This window comes from Gossypium hirsutum, chromosome D11 (genome assembly GCF_007990345.1).
Source record: "Gossypium hirsutum isolate 1008001.06 chromosome D11, Gossypium_hirsutum_v2.1, whole genome shotgun sequence".
NCBI classification, from domain to species: domain Eukaryota; kingdom Viridiplantae; phylum Streptophyta; class Magnoliopsida; order Malvales; family Malvaceae; genus Gossypium; species Gossypium hirsutum.
Genome location: NC_053447.1, coordinates 48,394,200 through 48,420,029, shown reverse-complemented (window position 1 = coordinate 48,420,029; position 25,830 = coordinate 48,394,200). Strand labels below are relative to the sequence as shown.

Genomic DNA, 25,830 nt, shown 5'->3' with positions numbered 1-25,830 from the left:
TATCCTAAGATGATATAATAAAGAGTGCATATGAGAAATGTTTCACATGCTTAGACAATAGGAAGCCTTATGTATGTTATGCTATACACACATCTAGATATATATTTTCTAGTAAGATTGGTGAGTCGATATCAAACGAATTCTGGACTTAGACATTGATAAGACATGTAACGCCTCTCGCCCGGTCCGGTCGTCTGACCCGAGCCATAAGGTGCTACGAACAATTAACACATAATAATAATCAATTTACAATTCAAAATCGTGAACAAATATTAAATAATTACATACGAGCATATATATGATCATTATTCAATCTAATTCAAATAAATATTGAGTATTCAGAGCCTAAAAATAATTCAGTAATGAACGAGAATTAAATCAAATCAAAATAAAATGTCTTTCAAACCAAACAAGTTACCCATAAAACACTTATGCTACAAAACAACCATTTAAAACAAATTTAAGATCTTTAAAAACAATCTTATGCTACAAAACAACCATTTAAAACAAATTTAAGATCTTTAAAAACAATCACTTCAAGTCAAAATCATCATTTTAAACAATTTACCCATAAAATACTTATGCTACAAACTACCATTTAAAAAAAATTTAAGATCTTCAAAAGCAATCACTTCAAGACAAAATCATCATTTTAAACACCCTAGGTACATGCCAAGACCAAAATGAACAATTCACCAACAATTGAGTTCGGGATTGCCGTTGGATGCTGAGTTAACAATCGAATCGATAAGTACCTAACCTGCGCATGGGAAAATAATTCGTACGTTGAGTATAACTCAGTGGTATTTCTGTAATCCGAACATTAAAAGCAAAATATAATACATTAAACTATTCAAGTTAAAACTAGATAATACTATACTAATGTCATATTGAACGTGCAAGTTAATATATGCATTAATTTATCAAATACATTTTACTATTAATAATAATACATGGCAAATTCAATTCACTTATAATATAGTATCCAAGCCTAATTCCATGTGTACCATGATCACATCAACCATAATTCAGTTCATTTCATACATAAATATCCATTCACTATTTTAATTTTCAATTTACATTTCATTTCATTTCGAAACATTTTCTATTTCATTAGCATTGTCATTTCACTGTCATTTTCTATTTCGAAATCATTAATTCGAGTTTATCATTTCTTCCCCTATTAGCATGACTCGGACTCGGAGGGATACACGGATCCAACAAACACACCCATTTGGCACCCAATGCCTTATCAGATAAATCCGAAGCAAATAGTTGTGCCCAGCGCTATAAATAAATTGACACCCAGTGTCTCATCGGTTAAACCAAAGCAAATTTACACCCAGTGCGTCATCGACTCGTAGTCGAAGAATCTCTAAACTCTTCCTATCCTATGGCATGCCAAGTATATCCGACTCTGTACGAATAGTTAATAGGGTTTCCATTTCATTATTCAATATCAACCAATGTCTCAATTCACATTTATTTATATTAAGTAACATTGATTCAACATATATAGTAATCACAATTATCCCAAATCATGTTCATTTTTCACATTTATAAAGAACACACGCACTTTTCAAATATACTCAATTTAATCCTAATAATCATCAATCGGTTCAAATAATCACGAATGAACAAGTAATCTCACCTTATAATCTTATCATGAATAAATAAATTAATATGTAGCATTTTATATGTTAGTTCAAATTATAAAAACACAAACCATAAACTTTGAACTATTCGTTGATGACTTTGTCTTTTCCTTTCTTTTTTGAGGAATCTAAGTCGATATTAGCTACAGATTAAAACAAACATAATAATTTATCAAGATATCACCAAAAGCTTCAACTATCTAACAATGGCAAGTTTATCAAACTTTAACAGTATAAAAAATTACAACATACTTCAGCTAGGTTAAACTACGGAGACTCTAAAAATATAAAAATGATAAGAAACGAATAAAATTATACTAACCAAATTAAGCGTCGACCTTAGAAAACCCTAACGTCCTTTTTTTTCTTCCTCCGCGTCGATGGTCTGTAGAATGAAGAAACAAAACTGTTTCTTTTCATCCACTCCCACTTTTTAATACATTTCAATTTCATTCTTTTTTCTTTTATTATTATTATTATTATTATTAACATATATTATAACAAACAATTTCACACCTAAACAGCACTAACCATTTTAATGGTTAATTGCCTCTTTAGTCCTTCTTTTTTATTTCAATTTATAATTCTTTTATAAATTGCATTTTTACCATTTATGCAATTTAGTCCCTGTACTTAATTTAAGCACCACGTAAATGAAATTACCTATTCGAAATTCAATTAGCCTATAGATTATCTCCTTAAATATTTTTATTAAATATTTATGGGTTTAATTTGCGGAAACGGAGTCCTAAAAACATATTTTCCATCGCCACTGACTTTTGGGTCTTTACAAGACATTAAGCATATAATGAAATATTTACAAAGAACGAGAGATTATATGCTTGTATTTTCTAGTGGGGACCTAACACCCTTGGATATGCAAATTCAAACTTCCAAACATGTAAGGATTTGAGGAAATCAACATCGAGCTATGTATTTGTCCTAGGTAGAGGGGCTATAGTTTGGAGAAGTGTGAAGTAGACTTGTACTATTGACTCCACTATAGAAACAAAATATGTGGTTATTTTTAAGGCAATAAAAGAAGTAGTTTAGCTTCAAAAGTTTTTAGCTGATCTTGAAATCATTCCTAGTATAGAACAAGCTATCACACTATATTATGATAAGAATATGGCAATAACTAATACTAAGGAAACAAGAAATAATTAAAGGAAAAAAACAAATTAATCCTAAGTATTACATACACGAGGGGAAATAGATGATGGAATGGTAGTTGTAGTCAAAACCGCATTTAAGGACAACCTTGTGGATCCGTTTACCAATATGTTGGTGGCTAGGAGTTCTGAGAAACGTGTTGAGGGTATGGGAACGCAAAATTTGACTCATTTACTTCAATAGAGTAAGACTGAGTTTAGCATTACTTCTCAAAAGTGCTTTTGGGGAGAAACTAAAATTTTTATCTTTTGAAAAAAAGTGTTTTTGGACAAGCAACTTGTTTAGGAATGTTTTTGTCTCAAAAGTGGTTTTTATCCCAAAAGTGGTTTTTGTCCCAAAAGTGCTTCTTAGAAGAATATTAAACATACCCTAAGTGGGGGATTAAGATTTGTGCTCTTAGTGCAATGATTTCGTCATGACTACTTGTAATTTTTTGGATTGATTAAATAAATAAAATTACCACATCTTTCATTAATTAAGTAATCTTTGTATGCATGCTCTTAATGGTTTTTGCATGAAAAATAAAATGAATAAGCAAATATATACTCATTGATTACCTAAAGTTTAACTCATACTAAGTTGAATTAAGTAATCGACTTTTCATGAAAAACAAAATGAATTAAGTAATTAAATTTTCATAAAGGAATATGTAATGGTTACCATGAGATAAAATAGGATCATATTGAGATAACAGATTTATCCCAAAGAGATTAAAGATATCATATGAGGCAACACACTTATGACAAGGTTATTGGACAAACACTTATTAAGTAGCTTTTGTAATGGTTTATAATAAGGAAGAGCTTAGTCACGATACTATTATGGAATAACTTTGTGGCTAAATAAATTTATAATTAATAGGCAAAAGATCGAAACTTAATTATAAATTATTTGAGCCCTAATTATATATGTCTAATCGGTCCCTCCACTAGCTCGTTAAACTAGAAATGAATTGCATGTAGAACCAAATGAATAGAAATGAATAAAAACAATAAAGTAAGAGAAATAGATCAAATTTGCATTGTATTCGTTTTCTCGCTAAATGTGTAAATGACTTGAGAATTAATTTAAGTTTTTTCAAATTATTATTTAAATAATTATAATTAAATAATTGAAGTTAAAAAATAGAATTAAATTAACTAGTCATCTATGAATTAGTTGAATAAGGAAATTAAACATATTTCCTCATAGATTCTTCTACGATAAAATTGTCACGGTTTTAACATAATTAGAATAGGGTTAAGAAAATTATTTAATTGAGAAATCAATTTAGTTAATTTAATTAATCAAATTAATTTAATAAATAATATTTATTTTGGGAGGTAAAGAAAATATTACGCTGAATTAAATTATAAAATATAGTGTCAAAAGTTCAAGAAGCATATATAATTGGACTCAATACATGATAAGCCCAACATGACCTCATATAGCATGTGAGGGATAAGCAACCCTAGTAGAAAAGTGTGTCGCTCACCCCTATCTCATTTAGAGTGAGATTGTGTTTTCTATTTAAATGATATTGTTTATCAAGGGCTTGTTCAATTAGGATTCTTGTATTTTCCTCTATAAATAGAGAGCATCGGTTGACCTAAAATAGAGACTTCATACATTATTAGAGTTATCGTTATTCTACCAGAAAGTAGTAAAAATTTAATTAGAATAAATTCTATTTTTTAGGAAATATGATATTTACCAATTTTATAGAGAGAACTTGCTTTCCAATTGAAAGAAAATCGTTTTCTTTTGTGATTTGGTTTGTGTTACTCAAGCTCACACTTGGTGTAATTTATGGTACGTGAATAGCGGAGAAGGTCGTTTGGTTGAAAGCTAATGGGTGATGGGACAAGTGTGGCGGATGAAGCAATGAGAAATGTATATCTTTATCTTGATAATTTTAGGAAGATTATTTTAAAATATGTTTTTTATGTACCTAGTTTCAGGAGAAACGTAATTTCAATTGCATTTTATTTAAATATGGTTTGACCATGACTTTTAATATTAATATTGCAATTTTTAGAAACCGTACTTTTATCTGTAATGGATGAATGTTAAATAGTCTCTATTTTATTAAACCAAAGATGTACAAACAACTTGAAACCAAATTAACAAATAAGAAACTTAATACTTCTAATTCTAACAAGGTGTACCTTTGGCATTTGTGACTTAGTCACATTAACCAATAAATAATTACTAGAATTGTGAAAGATGACACCTTAAGTTCACTTAAAGGACAATGTAAATCTTGTTAGGAAGGTAAGATGATCAATCTATCTTTTAATGCAAAAGGAATAAGGGCTATTAAACCCTTAGAACTTGTGTACACTGATGTAGGTGGCCCCATGAACATCAATGCGCAAGGTGATTACGATTATTACATTACCTTTATAGATGATTATTCCAGATATGAGTATGTGTACCTAATACACCGCAAGAGTGAAACTTTGATAAATTCAAAGAGTTTTGTGCAGAAGTGGAGAAACAACTAAGTTTACCTATAAAGACACATCAATTTGATCATAGTGAGGAATAATTATTGGATGAGTTCTTAGGATACCTTGTAAAGAATGAGATGTTATCCCAATTAACCACGACTGGAACTCCAAAATAGAATGGTGTGACAGAGAGAATGAATCAAAATTTGTTAGACATGGTTCAATCAATGTTAAGTTATTTGCAGTTGTCAATTCCATTTTGGGGATATGCTTCACAAATGACGTAAGTGTTCTTCCAATCTGGTGGAAGTGTTTTTAACATTGAATCAGTCGGACAAGAAGATGATGACTCACTTACATTTGACGAAGCGATGAAGAGTGTTGATTCCAAGCTTTGGGACATAGCTATGAAAGCTAAGATGAATTCTATGAAATCCAATTCATTGTGGGAACTTGTAGACTTACTGGAAGAGATAAAAGCTATAGGGTGTAAATGGATGTATAAGAAGAAAAGAAATGCAAATGAAAAAATAGAAACTTATAAGGCTGAACTTGTAGCAAAGGGGTATATTTAGAAAGAATGTGTCGATTATGAGGAAACCTTCTTTCTAGTTACCATGTTTAAGTCGATCTGCATAATACTATCCATTGCGGTGACTCTCAATTACAATATTTGACAAATAAATGTCAAGACAACGTTTTTGAACAATTATCTTGAAGAGAACATTTATATAATGCAACCCACCAGATATTGGCTAAAGGAAATGTGCATAAAATTTACAAACAACTTATATCTCAATATGAAGTTAAGCAATCATATCACTTATGGAATCAAAGATTTGATCAAGCGATGAAAGATTTTAGATTTGAGCAACATGGGTAGGGGGTATAACATCAATTGTGACATTAAAAAAAAATCCATTCCTTTTACAAAACAACAAGTATTATTTTGAACTTATTTATGTCATTTTATATTTCGATAAATCTAACAAAAACTATTATTAATAGTTTGATTAAGTTGATGTCACCTATCAGCCGTGACTCAACTCAATTGTGAAATTATAAAAAAAATCCATTCTTTTGATAAAGCAATAAATATTATTTAGAGATAATTTATGTCTTTTTAAATTTTTATAAGTCTAGCAAAATGCATACATTTGAACTTAAAACATCACGATTTTTAATTATCTTTACCATTTTAATATCCTTATAAAAAAAGAAGAAGAAAACTTCACCATTTGAACTAAAGTCATTTATTTTATAACCATGATCTCATATAATTTAATTTAGGGATATATCCCAAAACTATACATAAGCTCTAATTCAATGTGTAATATTATACATGAATTTTGATTTTGTGTAATTTTATACATGACATTTTTATTCGATTCAGTTTTCATAAGTAGCTAACATAATTTTTCGTTTACATATTACATACACAAATAATTTTACTTATCAAATATAAAAATAATTTGATGTATTATATAATTAAATCGAAATCAAAATTTTATGTATAAGTTTATACCAAAATCAAAATTTATGTAATGGAATACTATTTATATTTGAATATCCAATTAATATAATAACTTTTCTCTTTCAAAGTAAAATATTCTTTTTCTAAAATCATAACAATTTTCCACCACGTGTAGAAGATCTAGAATGCGGTTTATTTATATTTTCTTCATTCATTTAAAGACTTTGCTGGGTCCCACATTTGTAATTGAAAACTTAAGATTTTCACACTCGTAAAAAAGGAAAAGTCCAACGACTCAGCAGCATTAACCACCTCCGTACAACCAAAATCCTTTTCTTTCTCTTCTCAAACCCACATTTTTGTTCTAAAAAAAGAAAGAAGGGAGAAAAACCCAGAGTTTTCCCCCATTCCTTTCAAACAAAAAATTCAATACTACCCTTTTATCATTCTGATTCCCGCAAACTCAGACCAATAATTAAGTCCCAATACAGGTAATGAATGAGGCTTTCCCCCTTTTATTTCCTTCTTACCTTTTTAAATATCTTGTTTGGATCCGAGATTATTGGAAAATCTTATTTCTTACTGAATCTTATTTAGCTACAGATTTTCTTTTTTTGGCTAGTTTTTAGTTATTTTTTCTTTGTTGCCGAGCCGTGCTTTTTCTTTAAAGGCTCTTCTTGGAATTGTTTAAGACCAACAGTATGAGCTATAACATTTTAATGAAGTTTACTATTTATATGTTTCTGAAGAAATTAAGAGAACACGAAGTTTTCTTTCGGCTTTTTTTTCGAATGTACCCAGTACTTTGTTGAAATAGATAGTTATATTGTATTGTTATCTCGGTTTTGGATTGATTTGTTTCTGGGTTTTAATCTTAAGGTGGGATCAATTGTTCTGCCCACTACAATCAACTAGTTCAGTGTGCTATCTGGAAGTTGGATTGGTCCTGTTTAATGAAATCTTTTGTAATTTATGTACTTCATCTCATGATATGATCATTTATACTTTTCTTCTTACTAGTTTGAGAGCCGTAATAGTTCTGTGTACTGAATGGTTGTTTATAAATTTCTTTTTCCCCCCAGAAACTATTGAAATTTACGAATGAACTCTAGATAAGAAAAGAAAAAAAGCAGAAAATTATTACATGGTCCAATATCATTTTGCTGGGTATCGGGTCTGTATTTGGTCGCCTCATAAAAAACTTGTATCACCATAACCATACCTTGATTATTTTTATTTCATGTTAATTGTCATGCAGCTCTGGAGGTGATATCCTTATCATGCACAAATATTTTTACACTCTAGACGATGAAATATGGAACAGGAAAATAAAATGAGGTACAGTGCGAGTATTTGTGACTGATGATGGAAAATATTAGTTCTCATGCTTTCAAAGCCTATCTTGAAGAGAACCTATAATAACAATGTGATGTTTTCTAGTGAGCATTCCATGCATGGGATTAATGGTGATGGGTTTAAAGCACAGAGCTCTGATTTTTTTAGAAGGTAGTTCCTCAACTAGGTCCAAATTGTTTCACTTAACAATCTTCTATGAACTTTCTATCTAAAGTATTATAGCTCTGTTACCTTTTCAAGTAAGTATTGTCTTGCTAAGCAGGCACAACTCTGAAACGCATCTTGCTCCAAGTAAACTAAAAGATGGAAATTTTGATTTTCAAAGTCCAGAGGCTAAGGTACTAGAACTTTCTGAACATTTCAATGGTGGATTCTAGAATCATGATGAGGGTTTTTGTGGTTCCCTCACATAAATTTTATGAATAGGAACTTCATTTGCGAGTTAGTGCTCAAAAAGAGGAGATTCGACGGCTTCGGGAACAAATTGCTGTTGAATGTGTGAAGGTTTGACATTTCCAAAGGCCATTGCTTGCATGCAGATTAATTTCTATTTCCTTTTGGAAGTAAAATCCTTCCAACTAATTTTATAGTCATTTTGCCTCTAATGTTTACAAAGAATCATATTAACCTGTATTGTCTCAGGAATTACAGCTCCTGAATGAGAAATGTGCATTGGAGAGGAAATTCTCTGACTTGCGGATGGTTCGTTATATTCTCCACATTTCTATGCACTAATTCATTGTATTATTGTGACAAATTGACAAGTGTATCATTTACACATGAACTGATGTAACATCATTTTGATTGGCAGGCAATTCATGAAAAGCAAAACGAATCCATCACTTCTGCCACAAATGAATTGGCTCGCAGAAAAGCTGACCTTGAAGAAAATTTAAAGTTGACCCATGATTTAAAGGTGAATAGTTGTATTTATACATAGTTTATTTCCATGAGAATTATGTATGCTAAGTTGCTGGTTATCTTTCCACCAATGCGCAAAAGATCAAAATGAAGCTAGTTCAACAATTAGGGGAGGCCTCTCTTAAATGAATCAAGTCACCTGTTGGTGCAGCCGCTACTTGTCTTACTGTGTTCATCTACTCAAAGCATATTATTTGACTTTAGCCCCAGTATTTTAGTTATACACTTTTCTGATTTAACTATAAATAAACAATAGCTTGATATATGGATAACAAAATTGAGTCCAGAGGTGAAGCTATGGATTTTGGCTTAAGGGGTGCATTTTAGTAAAATGAATTATGACGAGTTGATTTTAATAATCCTAACAATAACTAATATAAATATAGACAAGATTGCTAGTAAGCCTAACTGCTTAGAGAAGGAAAATATAACGTCTTATAGAGATATGAATCCTTAACAACAAAATTCTGTTTATCTAAAAAAAATACAACATATAAATTCTGTTGGTTGTCTCATCATTTAAAAATTGATTTTAGTTTCCTATTTTTCTGTTGGTACGTCCTACTTTTTAAATGTATCTATTTTCCCTCTCACAGTTTTCTGTCTCTTTTTTGCCTGCTACCACTCTATTTTGTGGTTTGCCTAAATTTTGTGAATATATTATTTAACCCTTTTCCTGAAAAGTTTCTTTACTGAATCTGATTCCTTGAGAACTCTTGTTTGATCCTTAAAATCCTGAATTTAATATCAAAGCCACCCCTGTTAATTTCATTGATTCTTTAGAACAAAATCTTTTGATAGGAATGATTCTTGGAACTTAATTACAACCCAGGGTTTTCCTTAAATACTGTAGGTTTTATTTGGAGGAAGGAGTAGATTTTGTCTCATGATTTGCTTATATTTAAATTCTTTTTAGACATTGAGATAAGTGTTGCTCCTTCTTTTTTTTCTAAAAGAATGTATCAATCTTTAGAGTCCATTGTTTGGCATGGCTGCTAGATCTGTCGCATCCTCACACTTTATCTGTTATGTGTTTGAGTCGTGTATAAATTTGAAGAAGTGAAATCTCTGTGACATCAAACAACATGGTATGAAACTGGATGTCATTTCAGGGGGGTAGTTGCCACTTTTCCATGATCACCTTTGTAGATCTCCATTGTCATTGCTTTCCCTGCTAGAAGAAATGGACAAACTAGAGGACAGGTTACAGTTTGCCACTGGAATAAAAACAATTTTATTGTTATCATTGTGTAGAAATCAGAGTATTATATATTAAATAGAACATAAATCAGAGTTTTTATATACAACCTATGACACTACTTTAGGAAACTCTAAGTTAGGAAAGATACTAAATAGGAAATATGATCCCTTAAAATAAGGGATTTTAATAAAAAGAATATCTACAAAATATTCCTAAAATATTTACAGAATATTCCTACACTCCCCCTCAAGCTGGAGAATATACATTGTATAATCCCAGCTTGAATAGGAATTTATTGAACACAGGTTTTGGCAAAGCCTTGGTAAGAATGTCTGCAATCTGTCCTTCTGAAGGAATGTAAGAAAGAGTGGCTGTCTTTTTGTTGACTTGATCAGCAATAAAATGCCTATCAATTTCAACATGCTTTGTTCGGTCATGTTGAACTGGGTTCTTGGCAATCTGAATGGCAGATTGATTATCACACAAAACTTCAAAGTGATCCTCCTGATTTGTGCCAAGTTCTTTTAGTAATTTAAGTAGCCAAATTCCTTCGCATATCCCCAAAGCTAGTGCTCTAAATTCAGCTTCAGCACTACTTCTTGAAACAACAGATTGTTTCTTACTTCTCCAAGTTGTAAGGTTACCCCAAACAAAAGTGCAGTACCCACTAGTGGATCTTCTTTCAGTGAGATCTCCAGCCCAACTAGAGTCTGTAAAAATCTTAACAGTTCTGTCTTGTGTCTTCTTAAACATTAAGCCGTGTCCTGGAGTTTTCTTCAAGTACTTGAGAATTCTATTTGCTGCTGCCATATGCTCTTCAGTAGGATTAGTCATGTGTTGACTTATCACATTTACGGGAAAAGCTATATCTGGCCTTGTCAAGGATAAGTAGATTAGTTTCCCAACTAACCTTTGAAATTTCTCTCTGTCTACTAAGGACTCATCTTCTTTATTGAATCTCAAGTTTGCCTCCATTGGTGTATCAACCGGCTTACAGCCAAGAAAACCAGTTTCTTTGAGTAAATCAAGTACATACTTTCTCTGGTTGATCACAAGTCCTTCTTTTGATCTTGCCACCTCCATTCCTAGGAAATACCTTAGCTTTCCCAAGTCCTTGGTTTCGAATTCCCTGTTTAACAACTTCTTCAAATTGCTAATCTCTTCCTCATCATCTCCAGTAAGAATGATGTCATCCACATACACAATTAGGATAGCTTTCTTATTTGTAGAAGTTACCTTGATGAAAAGCGTATGATCGGCAAGGGACTGCTTGTAGCCATTTTGAAGAATGACTTTAGTGAACCTCTCGAACCAAGCTCTGGGTGATTGTTTTAACCCGTATAGAGACTTGTTGAGCTTGCAAACCTTGTTGCTACCTTCAATAGACTTTAAGCCAGGTGGCAATTGCATATAGACTTCTTCCTCAAGCTTGCCATTAAGAAATGCGTTTTTTACATCAAGTTGGTGTAATTTCCAATCGCAATTTACAGCCAAACTTAGGAGTACTCGAATAGTGTTAAGCTTTGCCACAGGTGCAAAAGTTTCTGTGAAGTCTATCCCATATGTTTGCGTGAAACCTCTGGCCACTAGTCTAGCTTTGTATCGTTGGATACTGCCATTGGAGTTATACTTTACAGCAAAGATCCATTTACAGCCGACAGCCTTTTTTCCTTGAGGAAGGTCTGTAATGGTCCAAGTAGCATTTTTCTCTAGTGCACAAATTTCCTCTTCAACAGCCCTTCTCCATTTTGGATCCTTTAGAGCTTCAGCTATGCTTGTGGGAACCTGTTCTTTATCCAAAGTTGCTGTAAATGCTTGAAAAGACGGCATCAATGAATTATAACCAGTAAATTTTTCAATAGGATGCTTGGTGCACTGTCTAACCCCTTTTCTAATAGCAATAGGAAAGTCATCTAGAGTAGTGGACTTACTGATTTCTTCTTCCATTTCGGCAGCTGGACCCAAATCCAATTCTCGGCAAGAATCAGATTGCAAAACAGTCTCAGGGATATGTCTTCTTTTTCTTGTGTAGACACGAAGCTGTTTCGGTGATGGTGTTTTTTGAAGACTGTCAATTGGAGTAGGTGTATTTTCAGGAAGAGTGTTTAAAGTGGGTGTAGGTGAATTAGTCATAGGTACTACAGGAGAATCAATGGGAGCATTCACAGGTGACAGATCTGCAGGTAATGGCGAACAAGATGGCAATTCTGAAGGTTGACAATGAAGATTAGAAGGAGATACCTGTTGTGGCTGAAAATCACTCCATGTTTCCCCCTGAATTTCAGCCTGAGTGAAATAGGAATCCTGCTCATAAAATGTTATATCCATAGTGGTGAAAAATCGTTTAGAAGGAGGATGATAGCATTTATAACCCTTCTTAAGTGAAGAATACCCAACCAATACACATTTTAAAGACTTAGGATCTAACTTGGACTTATTAGGAGCAATATTTTGGATAAAAACAGTGCAGCCAAAAATTTTAAGTGGCAGAATGGAGGAGATAGGCTTAAAATGAGGAAAGTGCTGCAAAAATATAGATTGAGGCGTTTGAAATTTTAAAACCTTACTAGGCATCCGGTTGATTAAATATGTGGCAGTTAATAAGGCTTCCCCCCACAAATATTTAGGAACATTAGTGGTAAATAGAAGAGAACGAGTAACTTCAAGAAGGTGCCTATTTTTTCTTTCGGCAACGCCGTTTTGCTGTGGGGTTCCAACACAAGAACTAATCTGAACTATGCCCTTTTCCTTAAAAAAATCACCTAAAGACCTAGCAAAAAATTCACTGCCATTATCAGATTTAAAGAGCTGGATTTTAGACCCAAATTGAGTGAGAACCATGTTATAAAATTGCACAAAAACACTAGCAGTTTCAGATTTATCTTTCAGCAAATAAGTCCAAGTTATCCTACTGTGATCATCAATAAAAGTGATAAACCACTTACAATTATCAGCATTCTTCACCCGAGAAGGGCCCCAAATATCACTATGGATCAAAGCAAAAGGGTAAGAAGGCTTGTATGTAGAAGGAAAATAAGATGATTTAGTATGTTTGGCAAGAGAGCAAACTTTGCAAGAAAAAGAATTAGGCCTTTTATTAATGAATAGAGCAGGAAACAATTTTGCAAGGTATTGGAAACTAGGATGGCCTAAACGAAAGTGCCATAACATAACCGTATCAACTTTTCCTAAAGCGGTAAATGACTTGGAGATCTCGATTTTAGGAGAGGTAGGGAGGATGTAGAGACCATTATGCAAGCTGGCCTTACCAATCATCTTCTTCGAGTTCAGTGCCTGCAAAGTACAATCACGATCATTAAAAATTACAGAGCAGTGCAAGTCTGTGGACAATTTACTAACAGAGATGAGATTGCACGCCAGATTTGGTACAAAGAGAACATTTTTAAGTGCAATCTGTTCATTGAGAATAACAGTGCCATGTCCCTCTATTTTGCACAAGGTACCATCAGCCGTTTTGACAGCTTTACCAAAGGTATGGAAAAAATTGTGAAACAATGCCTTGTTACCAGTCATATGATCCGTAGCACCAGAATCGAGGATCCAATTAGGATTCAACTGGGAGGAGAAAAATGCAGTAGGAGAAAGGTTACCTTCTGGATCTTTTATGACCAGATTACCTTCACAAGACCCTTGACTAGACGAATCTGATGGAGCATCGGAACCAGAAAAATTTTCTGGATTTGAAGTAATCTCCGAAGTAGGAGAAGGAGTTTCGGACATGGTCTAGATTGAAAAAGAAATCGTAACCTAAGCTGATACCATGTAGAAATCAGAGTATTATATATTAAATAGAACATAAATCAGAGTTTTTATATACAACCTATGACACTACTTTAGGAAACTCTAAGTTAGGAAAGATACTAAATAGGAAATATGATCCCTTAAAATAAGGGATTTTAATAAAAAGAATATCTACAAAATATTCCTAAAATATTTACAGAATATTCCTACACATTGATGTATATAGCTTTTGTACAAGAAATCTTTAGTTGCTTGGTTCACCTTTTATGGCTAGAGAAATGCATGGAAAATACGTTGGGAAAGAAAAGTAGTTATTGTTAATGTATGCTATTTCACTGATTATTTACTCTGTTGTGCTACCCATCAAAGCAAACATACAAGTCATATAATTTCTAGCTGGGAAATAGTGGACAACTTTCCAGTTTGATTCCAAACTAGCTTGGTGGTTTTCTGACTATTCTCTTTAACGGGTATAAGGTTTTGTGCCTGCATACCCTTAGGGTATATTGGAAGAATCTAGATATCAATCCATTTTGTCAAAATTTCTGATTTTCAAGTTATAATTTTAACTATTTAGTATGTTTTGTGTCGGTGTCTGTACTTTGCAATGTTCGTGCTTATTGTCTATCATTGCTATTTTCTGTTTCCCTTTTCTTATAAAAGGAAGTTGTTAAGGGCATAATTCTTCTCAGGCTGCGGAGGATGAGAGATACATCTTCATGTCATCCTTGCTTGGGCTGTTGGCTGAACATGGTCTTTGGCCCCATGTTGTAAATGCATCTGCCATTACCAGCAGTGTGAAGGTATGAACTTGATAACATGTAGGTTTTCTTTGTTTGACAACTAGGTAGGGTATTATGGTCATTGGATTTCAATAACACTGATATGGCCACATGGTATTAATTTGGGCCTACCCATGATACTTGGCAACATTCTGTTTTACTTATCCCATCACAGGACAACCTGGGGCTTATGCACAAGCCACATTGCTTTGCCCATCTACTGAATAAGTAAAAGAAATTGTACTGTCAAGATCTCACCATCATACATTCAATTTGACTTCTCCCCATCAAAGTTTAAAAGTGAAAAACACGTAGCAAAATCAGGACAACCTTGTACCTGCACAAGCCACAGAACTTTGCCCTTGCTAAGTGAAAATTTTATACTTGCTGGTACTCACCATTTAGCATTTTGCCAAGGTTCTCATATGATTTCTGTACAAGTTATGCCCTCCTATTATTATTTTCTATATAAAAACATCCTTTGGCTACTGGCGTCAATTTACCTTCTATACACCTTGTACTTTTTTGATGGTCGGATGGTATCTGTCAATTAAGCAAGCATGGTCTGATTGCATTGCTTTGCATTGTAATACAAGGTACAAAATAAAACCACCAAGGCTCTATTTACGACATGTTTGGCTCAAAGTCTAAGGACAGTTCAACTAATTTTAAGCATTTATAGTGCAGACTTAGCTTTGAAAGGCATATGAGTTATAGGAATTGGGCATATGAATTGCAATGAAGTTTCATATAATGAGGCTTTGAAGGGCTGTATGTGTTCTTTACATCTCTATGACCATGTTATCAGGACTATAGTTTTTACCTGTTGCTCATAGGCTGATGTTCTTTTCCTCTCCAAGTGTGATTTATACACAACTACTATAATAATTTTTCAGTCAGTCCATTGATGAATTTCTTTTAGTTTTGTAGGACCATTAAGAATTGTGCTTTATTTAGTAACTTTGTATTCTTCATTTTAAGTAAATGGTTTCGACAAATAAAAACTTACTATCTTGCATACATTTGCAGCATCTACATGATCAGTTAGAATGGAAGATCAGAACTTCACATGTAAGTGTACCGTCCTCAGATTGCCTATATCATATGTTTTCTTAGCTCCATTTTATCCTTATACCCTACATCTATAGAAGAGAAACTTCATGTAGAAAATTGCAATTGCCAAAAAGCAAACGTCTGGAGCAGAGAAATCTAGAATTGTAGAGGATAAACCATTATTTTCTATTTGTCTCCGTAATCTTATAGACTTATCTATTTAGATGGGTAGAATAGTATTGTTTGGGTGTGTGCCTTAATGTTAGACAACAAAAGTGCCTAGGTCCCTTTTGGGCAAGGCACGTTTAATCAAGTGCATTCTTGGTGCACCTAGGCATGCGTTTTTAGGAAGGTAGTTAGCAAAAAGAAGCTTGCTTGATTGAAGTTCTCTTTGATTTATTCAATTTTAAAATTTTTCATTAATTGTACCTTTAATATTAAAAAAAGGGACAGTATTGTGCTCCCAACTTCATAATGTTTGAGTTCAACAACAAATATAGCCATAAGGAAAACATGCATATTGAGGAAAGAAAGAAGAAAAATTTCCATGTTTTGTAGGATGAACTTTATCACTCTTTAGAGTTGATTATCATAATTATATATCTTAAGCTTATTTTATATATACTAACACATGTAAACTATATACATAGACACACACGTATTATGCCCTACTTCATTTAGGCAAATACTTTTTTGCTTCTTTGCCTCAAGCAATAAAATGGTTCTAGTGCCTAGAAGGCTCCTTGCTCCCTTGAGGGCCTTGACGACATTGGGGGTAGAATTCCAATTTTAGTTGAATCTGAACTTTCTTTTATAAATATTAACTATTTACATTCCCCATTTGTACCTCTGTTACAACGTAAGAATAGTGATTTATGAGGTTAAATCATACTTTGAAGTGCTAATTCCTCCAATTTCAAGTTTTAAAGCTCAGTACAAAAGTAGTTTCTAAAATGATTTGCTGCATGTGAAAGAGAAGAAGGTAAAGGTTATTTCTCCATATTCATACAAAGTAGTATAATAGGTATATACACACAAAAAACACAAGCTAGAGAATCAAATCAAATCAATCTAGGTCCTGAAGTCAAGCTGTCCAAATTCAGGGCTAGAATCAAGTAAATATATACTTTTACAACAATGCATAATGGATTTCCTCAAAGAAGATTCTGTTTGAAAGACACATGGAAGAATCATGTTATTATGCTTGCAATAACATTTCTATACTTGTTTAACAATCTAAAGAATAAAATAACTAGAACAAGGAAATTTAAGTTTTGTTTGACAATATGGCTGCTTTTTGTATTGATATATCACAACTAAAATATTTAATTTCAGCTTATAGTGGTCTCAATAGAACTGAATGTGAATTCAAGATAAATCCATTATTTAATCCTACACAAAGTGGATAGGTCTTACATAGAAAGTTAAGGAATTGGCATAATTGTTGAGTTCTTCTTGAAACAATGTGAAAGGCACTTACAAGGATCTAGGTTTAAAGGATTCTCTTCTATATTACCATTGAAGCATCAAGGTTCCCACGTATCCTACTTGCATGTCTGTGCAGGCACAAATGCATGGACTATTGATGTGGCTATGTAGAGATGTGTGCTTATATGCAGGCGTAAACTCTTTGCCTGATTTGTGTTTCTTGCATCAAGATTTTTCTTTAATGAGGCATTATATCTTTAGGCAACTTGTACTATCAAGGCTTTTTCTTTGAGTTTAACCTTTGTTAGGATTATTATTGATGTCATTATTTTGGAGAGCAGATAGCCTCATTGATTTACTTATATCACAGGATAGAATTAGAGAGTTGACAGGTGTTCTGGGAACTCATGCTGGAGGCGGATCTCATGAAAAAGATAGGCCAAATTCTGGAATTTTGAAAAATCAAAATCCTCATAGATCCACGGTACTAGTTGCATGTAATCTACTAGATTACCATCTTTTCCTATTGCTTTTTCTATTATATCAACTTTGATTCTCTTTCATTCATGTCCATTTTGTATTAAGCAATCCTTTTATTTCTCTTTACTCTCTCAGGCTAGTCATGGCTTTTCTCCCACTAATCACCATATGGATGAGCAACATCATATGCCACCTGAGACTATGCTGAGATACATGCATGATAGTGATCACACTGTGAAAAATTTAGGGTTCAATGATCTGGGGCGACAGCAATTGAGCAATGGCAATTCGCAGGAGTTCTTGTTCCATTCTGATAGGTTTGAACCACTAACCTAGTTCTTGATAACGTTATTAATTGAAATATTGTGTTGACTCTTGAGATGTGATGAAACATATCCATAGCCTTTCTTTTGGATACATCACCAATATTGTTCCCTTGCTGCATGGTTTCTAGATTGCAAGAGATATTATCCAAAAGTTTCCTTATTATTTGATTTGGTTACATATGATAATTATGAGTAGCTTCTCTCCCGAACCCTCAATTCCTGTGATGAAGGGTGTAGATATGCTAGTTGAGGGATTAGATTATTGAGGACTTTATTCATCCTGTAGTGATGTATTTTCCCATATTATTTTGGTACATCTGATTTAAGCAACTTGCTGTGGCGAGTTAAATTAAATCCTTTTCACTGTTTTCTTATGTTTATGACCCTATCTCCTCTGTGTTCTGTAATTAATAAGCCCTGATATGAATTTAATTGATATTGCAAACATGAATATTGAAATCTTATTGCAGTTGTAAATATATCTAACATGTCTTTCCTTACTCAAAGGCAGTATAACTTTCTCTTATCATGATTCCTTTTATTTATTCTCAAACGAAGTTAGCATGTATAATATGATGTACTTGTTCATTTAGTGCGAAGACAATACTTTTATTTGATAATAATTAGAATGACTTTTAGTGTGGCTTTACTTCATCCTTATCTGATAATCATAAACTACAGAGGCGTTCCTGGCCCTAATCCTGATAGGGCATTTGACAAAGGTTTTGTAAGAGTTGGGCCTGAGGATATGACCAATGATGCCTTGTATCAGCCTGATGAGATGGCCTCCCAAGGTTCTGAAGGTGATTGACATTTGATATGCTGAAAATTGTGATCTTTAACATCATCTAACATAATTTATTAAATTCAGATTGGCCTGGAATTGAGGGGTTTCAGATAATTGGTGATGCTACACCAGGAGAAAAGCTTCTAGGATGCGGATTTCCTGTACGAGGAACTACACTTTGTATGTTTCAGGTAAAATTTCTTGGACACATGAAAGATTTTCACTTGTAAAGTTTTCATTTTATATGTAAGGATTAATTTTCATATGTTGACAAAATTTTCTGGACTGCAGTGGGTACGTCATCTTCAGGATGGCACCAGGCAGTATATTGAGGGTAAGAACATGAGAAATATAACCTTCTTTCAGTGTTCTTCATGAAGGTATTTTGTTACCTTACTTTTTTAGATAAATTATTTTTATCTAGGAGCTACAAATCCAGAATACGTTGTCACGGCTGACGATGTTGATAAACTGATTGCTGTTGAGTGCATACCAATGGATGACCAAGGCCGTCAGGTACATGCATGCAGCAATGAATTTTTTTTTATTTTACCTTATTTTCTATTACCAGAAAAAAGCCCATGCATTCTGTTTTCAATTTTATGTAGAACTCAATCAGACATTGTATGTGATAGAATTTGATTTATTTTTAAGAAGGTCACCAATATCTGAAATTGAACACTGTTTTATACTGTGTCTAAGAGATAGATTTGAGAGGATTTGGGCAGTATACTACATGTCATTTTGAACTTCCTACATAATGGTAGATGTGTGCTTGTTGTGACAGCCTTTTTGCATCCCTTTTAAATAAAATCCCTTTTCATTGGAAGCAGGTCTTCCACACTCATAATGCATAAACTTCTCCTGCAACTCACTTCACTAAACCTTTTCACAATTTTTAGTTGAGAAGAATAGTCATTTTGATTCTACTTTTTGCCAAATTGTTTACTGTTGTCAGGGGGAACTAGTGAGGCTTTTTGCTAATGATCAGAACAAAATAAAATGTGGTAAGTTTGTCTGAGCCCAAGTTGTTAGACCTTATGGTCATTGAAATTGCCCTATCTAGAAGTAATACTCAATGTATTTCGTTTAATTTCATTTTCCATTTCCTTGTGGTAAAGTTATCTGTTCTCATTGTTTGTCAAACCTTAAGTCAGTTGTTTAAATGATACTGGATGGTAAGTTTGTTGCCATGTGTTCATTTTCTGCCTTACAACAATTCTTTGCTACTTTGAAAATATGGTTTATTTTTAAATTTATGTCCCTAAACCAATTATATAGGTTTGAACTTGCTTATAAATGGTCTTCTTCCTCGCTCTGCATGTGTAGACTTATTCTCTGTACAACATTATAGGTCTTTTGAATGATCGTGATTTTACTATTATATATATTGGATGTATTCCTCTGAAGTCCAATGATGATTATATCTTGAATTTGCGCATACTTTTGTATATAATTTTTCTTTTGTTGCTTAATATTGAACAGAATGTTTTAGTTTGTCATCTTTGTATTATTTCATAAATTTCTGATCAGCTGCTTTGCAGACCCAGAAATGCAAAATGAGATCGACTCGTTCATTTCCGGTGGCCAAGCTATATTTACCGTTCTATTGCTGGTAGGTGTAATGATTTCTCTTCCATTGTTATTTGGAATTTTCACCCCTTCATGATTTCTTTTTTACTTGTGTTTTCATTTTACTAACCATGCCTAATAATATCTATTTTCCAAAAGAACTGATGCTTGGGGAATTCAAATAAATGGTTGGCAATTTTATTAGCAGGAGACTTTCATTTTATTTATCCATCAATTCTTGTTTATCAGTTCTGCTGCTTTTGTCAACTAAGAGGATAATAGTGTTGTCAATTCATACATTAAGTTTATGGAAAATTTAGGTTTATTACTGTTATGAAACTTTACCTAACTTTATTGGACTAGGATGAGAGGTAATATCCTCCCCCTTCTCTGTCTCAAATGGTTCATGAGTTGCACAATTCTAAATCAAATGAGGTTGGGAAAGTTGTTTCAGGGAAGCCTTATGCATCTATACTATACTTAAAACCCTTGATTGAGTAGGTGTCACGAATCAACCGGGCACCAAATTAGGCTTTGTTTCTTATGGTCAAAAGTGTTTTTGGAGCCATAAGCAATGCTAAACAGAAAGCTTTCAAAGTCAAAAGTGTTTTGAACCAAAAAGCAAAAGCTTTGCTTTTGGGAAAAACACTTTTGGAGCCAAATGACATTTTTAACCCTTATTTGTTATCCAATGTATTTTATGTAATATTTATTTATATTTAAATTTGTAATTTTTATATTTTAATAATATTTAAGGTATAGATTATATAATCATATTAAATTTTACAAATAATTAATATTAATTACTTACAAATATTTAAAATTTATATTTCATGTCAAAATATTAATAATATGTTTCAATAAATTATTTTTTTATATTCTTACTAAAATATCATAATATTAACGAAATTGAACATTATTTAATGCATATTTTTACTTTACAAAATCATGTCTAAAATGAGAATTTTATTTCTCAAAAACACTTTTTGACAGCAATACTTGACACTTAAATCTTAAACCAAACTTTTCAAAAGCACTTTTTCACCGCACTTTTCAAAAGCAATGAGAAAATAGTCATTAATTGGGAAATGACTAAGAAACCATTATTTTTACCAAGTTATATTATTATGAGAGTGTTTTTATCTTTTTATATGAAATCAATAAAAAGCTACATATGGTGAGATTTGAACTTGGAACACTATGGTTTTTGAATCTTCAACTTTACCCTTCAACCGAAGCTTACATTAACTTTTCATAAATATTCCTTTTTTGCCTACATCATGGGTGTTCCTTAATCTAATGCCTTAAGAGAAGAGGTGAATCTTACCATGAAAGATTAATGAAAATGGTGGTCAATGCCGCCACTGCTGATATACATTTTATACTTCGTCTACAAAATGATTAAGAATAAAAATAAGGTTTAGAAGTAAATACTTGAAACCTAGTGAGATGCATATTTCTTTTTTAGTGCCTTGGCTCTTTGCTATCTTTCTTCTTGACTTATGGGTTGTATGTTGTTCGCAACTGTTATGAGGAAACAGAGTCAACTCCCTTTCTTGTGGGGTTTGGGAAATGGTGGTTTTCTTCAAACTGAGTAAATATGGAGGAACCCTATTGATAAATTTGGAAATAAACATTGACCAATTAATTTAAAGAAGTTTGTTGGCTCATTTATAATTACTGTTTTTGTGTTTATATAAATGTGGAACAGAAACAATCGAGATTCAAGAAAACTAATATTGTTCTGACACGTATATGTTCCTCCACTTTCTAAACAGGTGGATTCTTCTGAGAATTGGGAGCCAGCAACACTGACTTTGAGACGGTCAAGTTACCAAATTAAGATCAATAGCACAGAAGCTGTGGAAATTTCGGAGAAATATTCAAAAGAATTATCGGTATGTATTTGAAATTATTTTTCATTTTCTTCAATAAGTAAAGAAGTCATATGGAAGTTTTTCAATTTATTAATTTATTTTTATTCCAAATAGTTTGCAACTAAGATTTAGTTGATTTGAGTAGAATTCATACTTTGTGGTTTGGTTGAACCGACTATATGCTAATTCATGTAAATCTACTTGTCTGACCATGGTCTGGATCTATAGTACTTGGACTCAAGTGTGAGTGTTGGATATGGGTATGTGTTCGACATTGGTATGTTCAATCTTTTTAAAGAGTTTCTATATACTTGGAATGTCCTTGGAATGTCATATGCAAACACTTGTGTCCGAATGTGTGTCAAACATGGGTGTTTGATATGGACACTAAAGGCAAAATGAAGATTGGGAGCAAAATAGGTCTATATGCTGTTATCATTGTATGGATGTGAAAGTTTACATCTATTTCAGGAATATATATAAATTTTCTATTGTTTATGAATATTCTGCATCTTTCTTGTTGCCAACTTAATGACCATCAACATCATCTACTCTTAGAGGGTATTGTGGAATCAATACTTCTCTAAAAGAATTAGGAAAAAAGAGCACTTAGTCTGAATTATATTCTGCATGAAAAATAATTAAAGAGAATTTGACTATCACTTTTTTCAACCATAAGGTCAATTAGGAAATTAAGTTAGGAAACTTCCATGTGTTACTTTTATGAATGATAAAACTGGTAAGAGATTCTTATAATTTGCTTAAGTCAAGCATATAGTTTAGTATATACTGTTAGAATACAATAGTGGCCCATTGCACCGTGCTATGCATTCTATGTAAAAATAGGTTATGGAACTTGTGCCAAATGGCTGACTCATTAACATGAGATGTAAGACATTTTTAACTTGATGTTGCAGATTAAAGTACCAAGTGGGCTCTCTACACAATTTGTTTTGACATGTTCTGATGGGTCTTCACGTCCCTTCAGCACATATAATGTTCGGTAATCCATTGATTTAATGACCAATATTTATATTCTTCAAACTAATACGATAGGTATTTATATTTCCTATCTAATTGTTGCATTTTGCTTATCACTAAGCATGTCCATTTGACTAATATTAACTTTGCTATGTACAGTCCTGGTTCTGATAGCATATATAATTGTGCTAATGAAAATACTACTATAAATAAAATCTGATTTATATGTGATAGAAACTGTACTTCAACTTGGGAGCTCTAGCTTAGTATAAAAAACGAAACAGGGAAAAGGGGAAGAGAAATAAGGAGAGGCAAAAACGGAGAGAGGGAGAGGGGATGGTTGGATGATGGAATTATATTTATCGCTTATTGGAAGTTTTTAGATAAACCCATCAATTTTAAATGATATGGTTTGTCCTTTTTCATGTGGTATGCATGTGCTGTTCAATATAGGAATTTACAAATTTATGCATTTAATGCAATTAGTACCTTTTTTTTTAACAATTATCTTTGACTAAATCATGATTACAAGTTGAGAAATAGTATTAGACTGACATTTTGTTTTAACCATAGTAGTTTCTAATGCAATCTTATTCATGTTTTTACAGAATGCGGGATACACTTGTTTTGACCATGAGAATGTTCCAGAGCAAGGTACTTTACTCATCAAAATTTGCTTAATAGTGTTTCACATACATGCATGTGGTTTTTGTTGTAGTGGTGATGCTGATGGTTGTTTCTAGTGGAGCCCATACGGTATCATTTTGAACAAATGACACCACTTATCCATTTTTGTCAATAAATTCAAGTTCTGTCTCAAGTACATTAATAGGTATCTTATACATGATTGTGATATCACATAGAGAACTTCACTGCTAGATAAGATAGCGAAAGTTGAATTAATGGGGATATATAATAAGAAGATACCAAAACTATTTTTATTAGATATATAATAAGAAGATACCTTTAAAGGCGGAGTTCTTATTCTAGTTTCTTATGCCATCTTATGATTTTCACTGGAGAAACAAAAATAGAAAACAGATCAATGTTCTTGAGCATGGGTACAACAAAATTGTCATGAGATGAATAGAACTATAAAGAATGCCAATGATAAAATCTTAGAGGACCATAAAAGTTTGGCTGTTGTTATTCAGATATAGTTAACAGGACGAATTGATGAAGGGAGACATCAAAAGGGGATATCTATGCGATGATGCATTGTATGCCTGTTATAGCTGTACTAGGACATAAAAGGAAATACTAATAGATTGGATACCAACATAAGTACATGTACTAATCATAGCTCTACCCTGCAGGACTTCCATGAAATATATTTAGAATTTCAGGGAAAAGTCGTACTACTTTTACCTCGGTTGCTAGTGTTTGCATCTTTCTTAAGCCAATTTTTACTTAATTTTGGAGCAGGCCTTGGATGACAAGAGAAAAGGAAGAGCATAGGCACTACTTAGTTTGAGTATAGCTTTAGCCCTATAGTAATTATTCTTTTTTTTTCCTTAAATAGAATTTGGGAGGAAAATAAACACGTCAATGTTTGTATCCTAGTTTGAAACAATAATGAAAGAACAGTTCTATAGATCTTGTTCTTATGTTGTATTTTAGATTTCATTGTTTAGTCCACTTCTAGGAATATCTATCATTAGATCAGCATATTGTCAAACTAGTTAAGCTGCGAGGCAAAAAGCACGGCTCGGAACTAGAAGATGGTGTAAAACAAGTAACTGAAGCGGCTGCTTTTGAACCGGGTTGCTGAATTTCCTCAATTTGTAATTGTTCCTAAACAATCTTAACTATATGTCATTGGAAGGCAAATGCTGTGGCTCCATCCAGAAAGGGTGTCGGATTCGGTCGGCTTTTTATGCTTTGGTTTGTAAGTAATAGCATATAAATTCACTGTTTCTTAAGATTTTGATTTCAAGCATTTTGGGATTGATACTATTGAGATATTTTAAGTGGAAGTTTTGAGTTGGCAAATCACCCCAATTGTCAAAGAATCCTCATTTATGTGGATTCAATATATCGGAGAATTTGAGCTTAGAAAACTACACCAAGCTATCAAAATATGCAAAAAAAGGATTGTATAAAATGGGTTACAAATACACAGTTTCTGTTGATTTTTGGTCTTCTCGGGTTCTATTATTCGGATTTATTATTAAAAAAAAGGAGTGCTTATTGTTTATCTGCCATATTAAATTTTAATAAAGTACAAAACTTTGTTTTCATTATTTACAACATCCTATGTTGTTATTACTGAATTTTTTATTCCACAATAAAATTTTAGGACATAAATGGAATGAGTACCAATAATTTTTTCTTTTTGGCTGGAAGTAAATCGTCAATGAGAGAAATGATTGTGTATAGAATGTCAAATTTGACATTAAGAAAATAAAAGTGTCGTAACAATATATGTCAAAAGCTACGTAACATGAATATGAAGATATCAAAATTTATACAACGTAACATTTTAAATCCACCTATCCAATTTATTTTGTTTGTTAGCCAAACTTCCGCTTTTGTAGCCAACTTAAGTTTTGCAGTTAAAAATAATTTGG

General features: G+C 32.6%; 1 protein-coding gene across 3 annotated transcripts; it reads left to right on the top strand.

Moving 5' to 3' along the window:
• Positions 1 to 7,026: 7,026 nt before the first annotated feature.
• LOC107913557 (uncharacterized) lies at positions 7,027 to 25,236 on the top strand. 3 transcript variants are annotated; one of them, XM_016842183.2, is made up of 21 exons: positions 7,027 to 7,225; positions 7,993 to 8,072; positions 8,175 to 8,240; positions 8,353 to 8,428; positions 8,517 to 8,594; positions 8,733 to 8,792; positions 8,902 to 9,006; positions 14,667 to 14,777; positions 15,786 to 15,827; positions 17,608 to 17,721; positions 17,853 to 18,034; positions 18,725 to 18,846; positions 18,915 to 19,021; positions 19,122 to 19,164; positions 19,255 to 19,346; positions 19,789 to 19,837; positions 20,375 to 20,445; positions 22,181 to 22,300; positions 23,197 to 23,282; positions 23,869 to 23,914; positions 24,577 to 25,236. In XM_016842183.2, the coding sequence occupies exons 2-21, from the start codon at positions 8,050 to 8,052 to the stop codon at positions 24,694 to 24,696; spliced, it is 1,713 nt and encodes a 570-aa protein (XP_016697672.1). In that variant the 5' UTR covers positions 7,027 to 7,225; positions 7,993 to 8,049; the 3' UTR covers positions 24,697 to 25,236. The 3 variants fall into 3 exon arrangements, with proteins under 3 accessions (XP_016697672.1, XP_016697676.1, XP_016697675.1); XM_016842187.2 differs by having other exon boundaries at positions 7,028 to 7,225; positions 24,686 to 25,236; XM_016842186.2 differs by lacking the exons at positions 7,027 to 7,225; positions 7,993 to 8,072 and having other exon boundaries at positions 8,183 to 8,240; positions 8,331 to 8,428.
• The last annotated feature ends 594 nt before the right edge of the window (positions 25,237 to 25,830 follow it).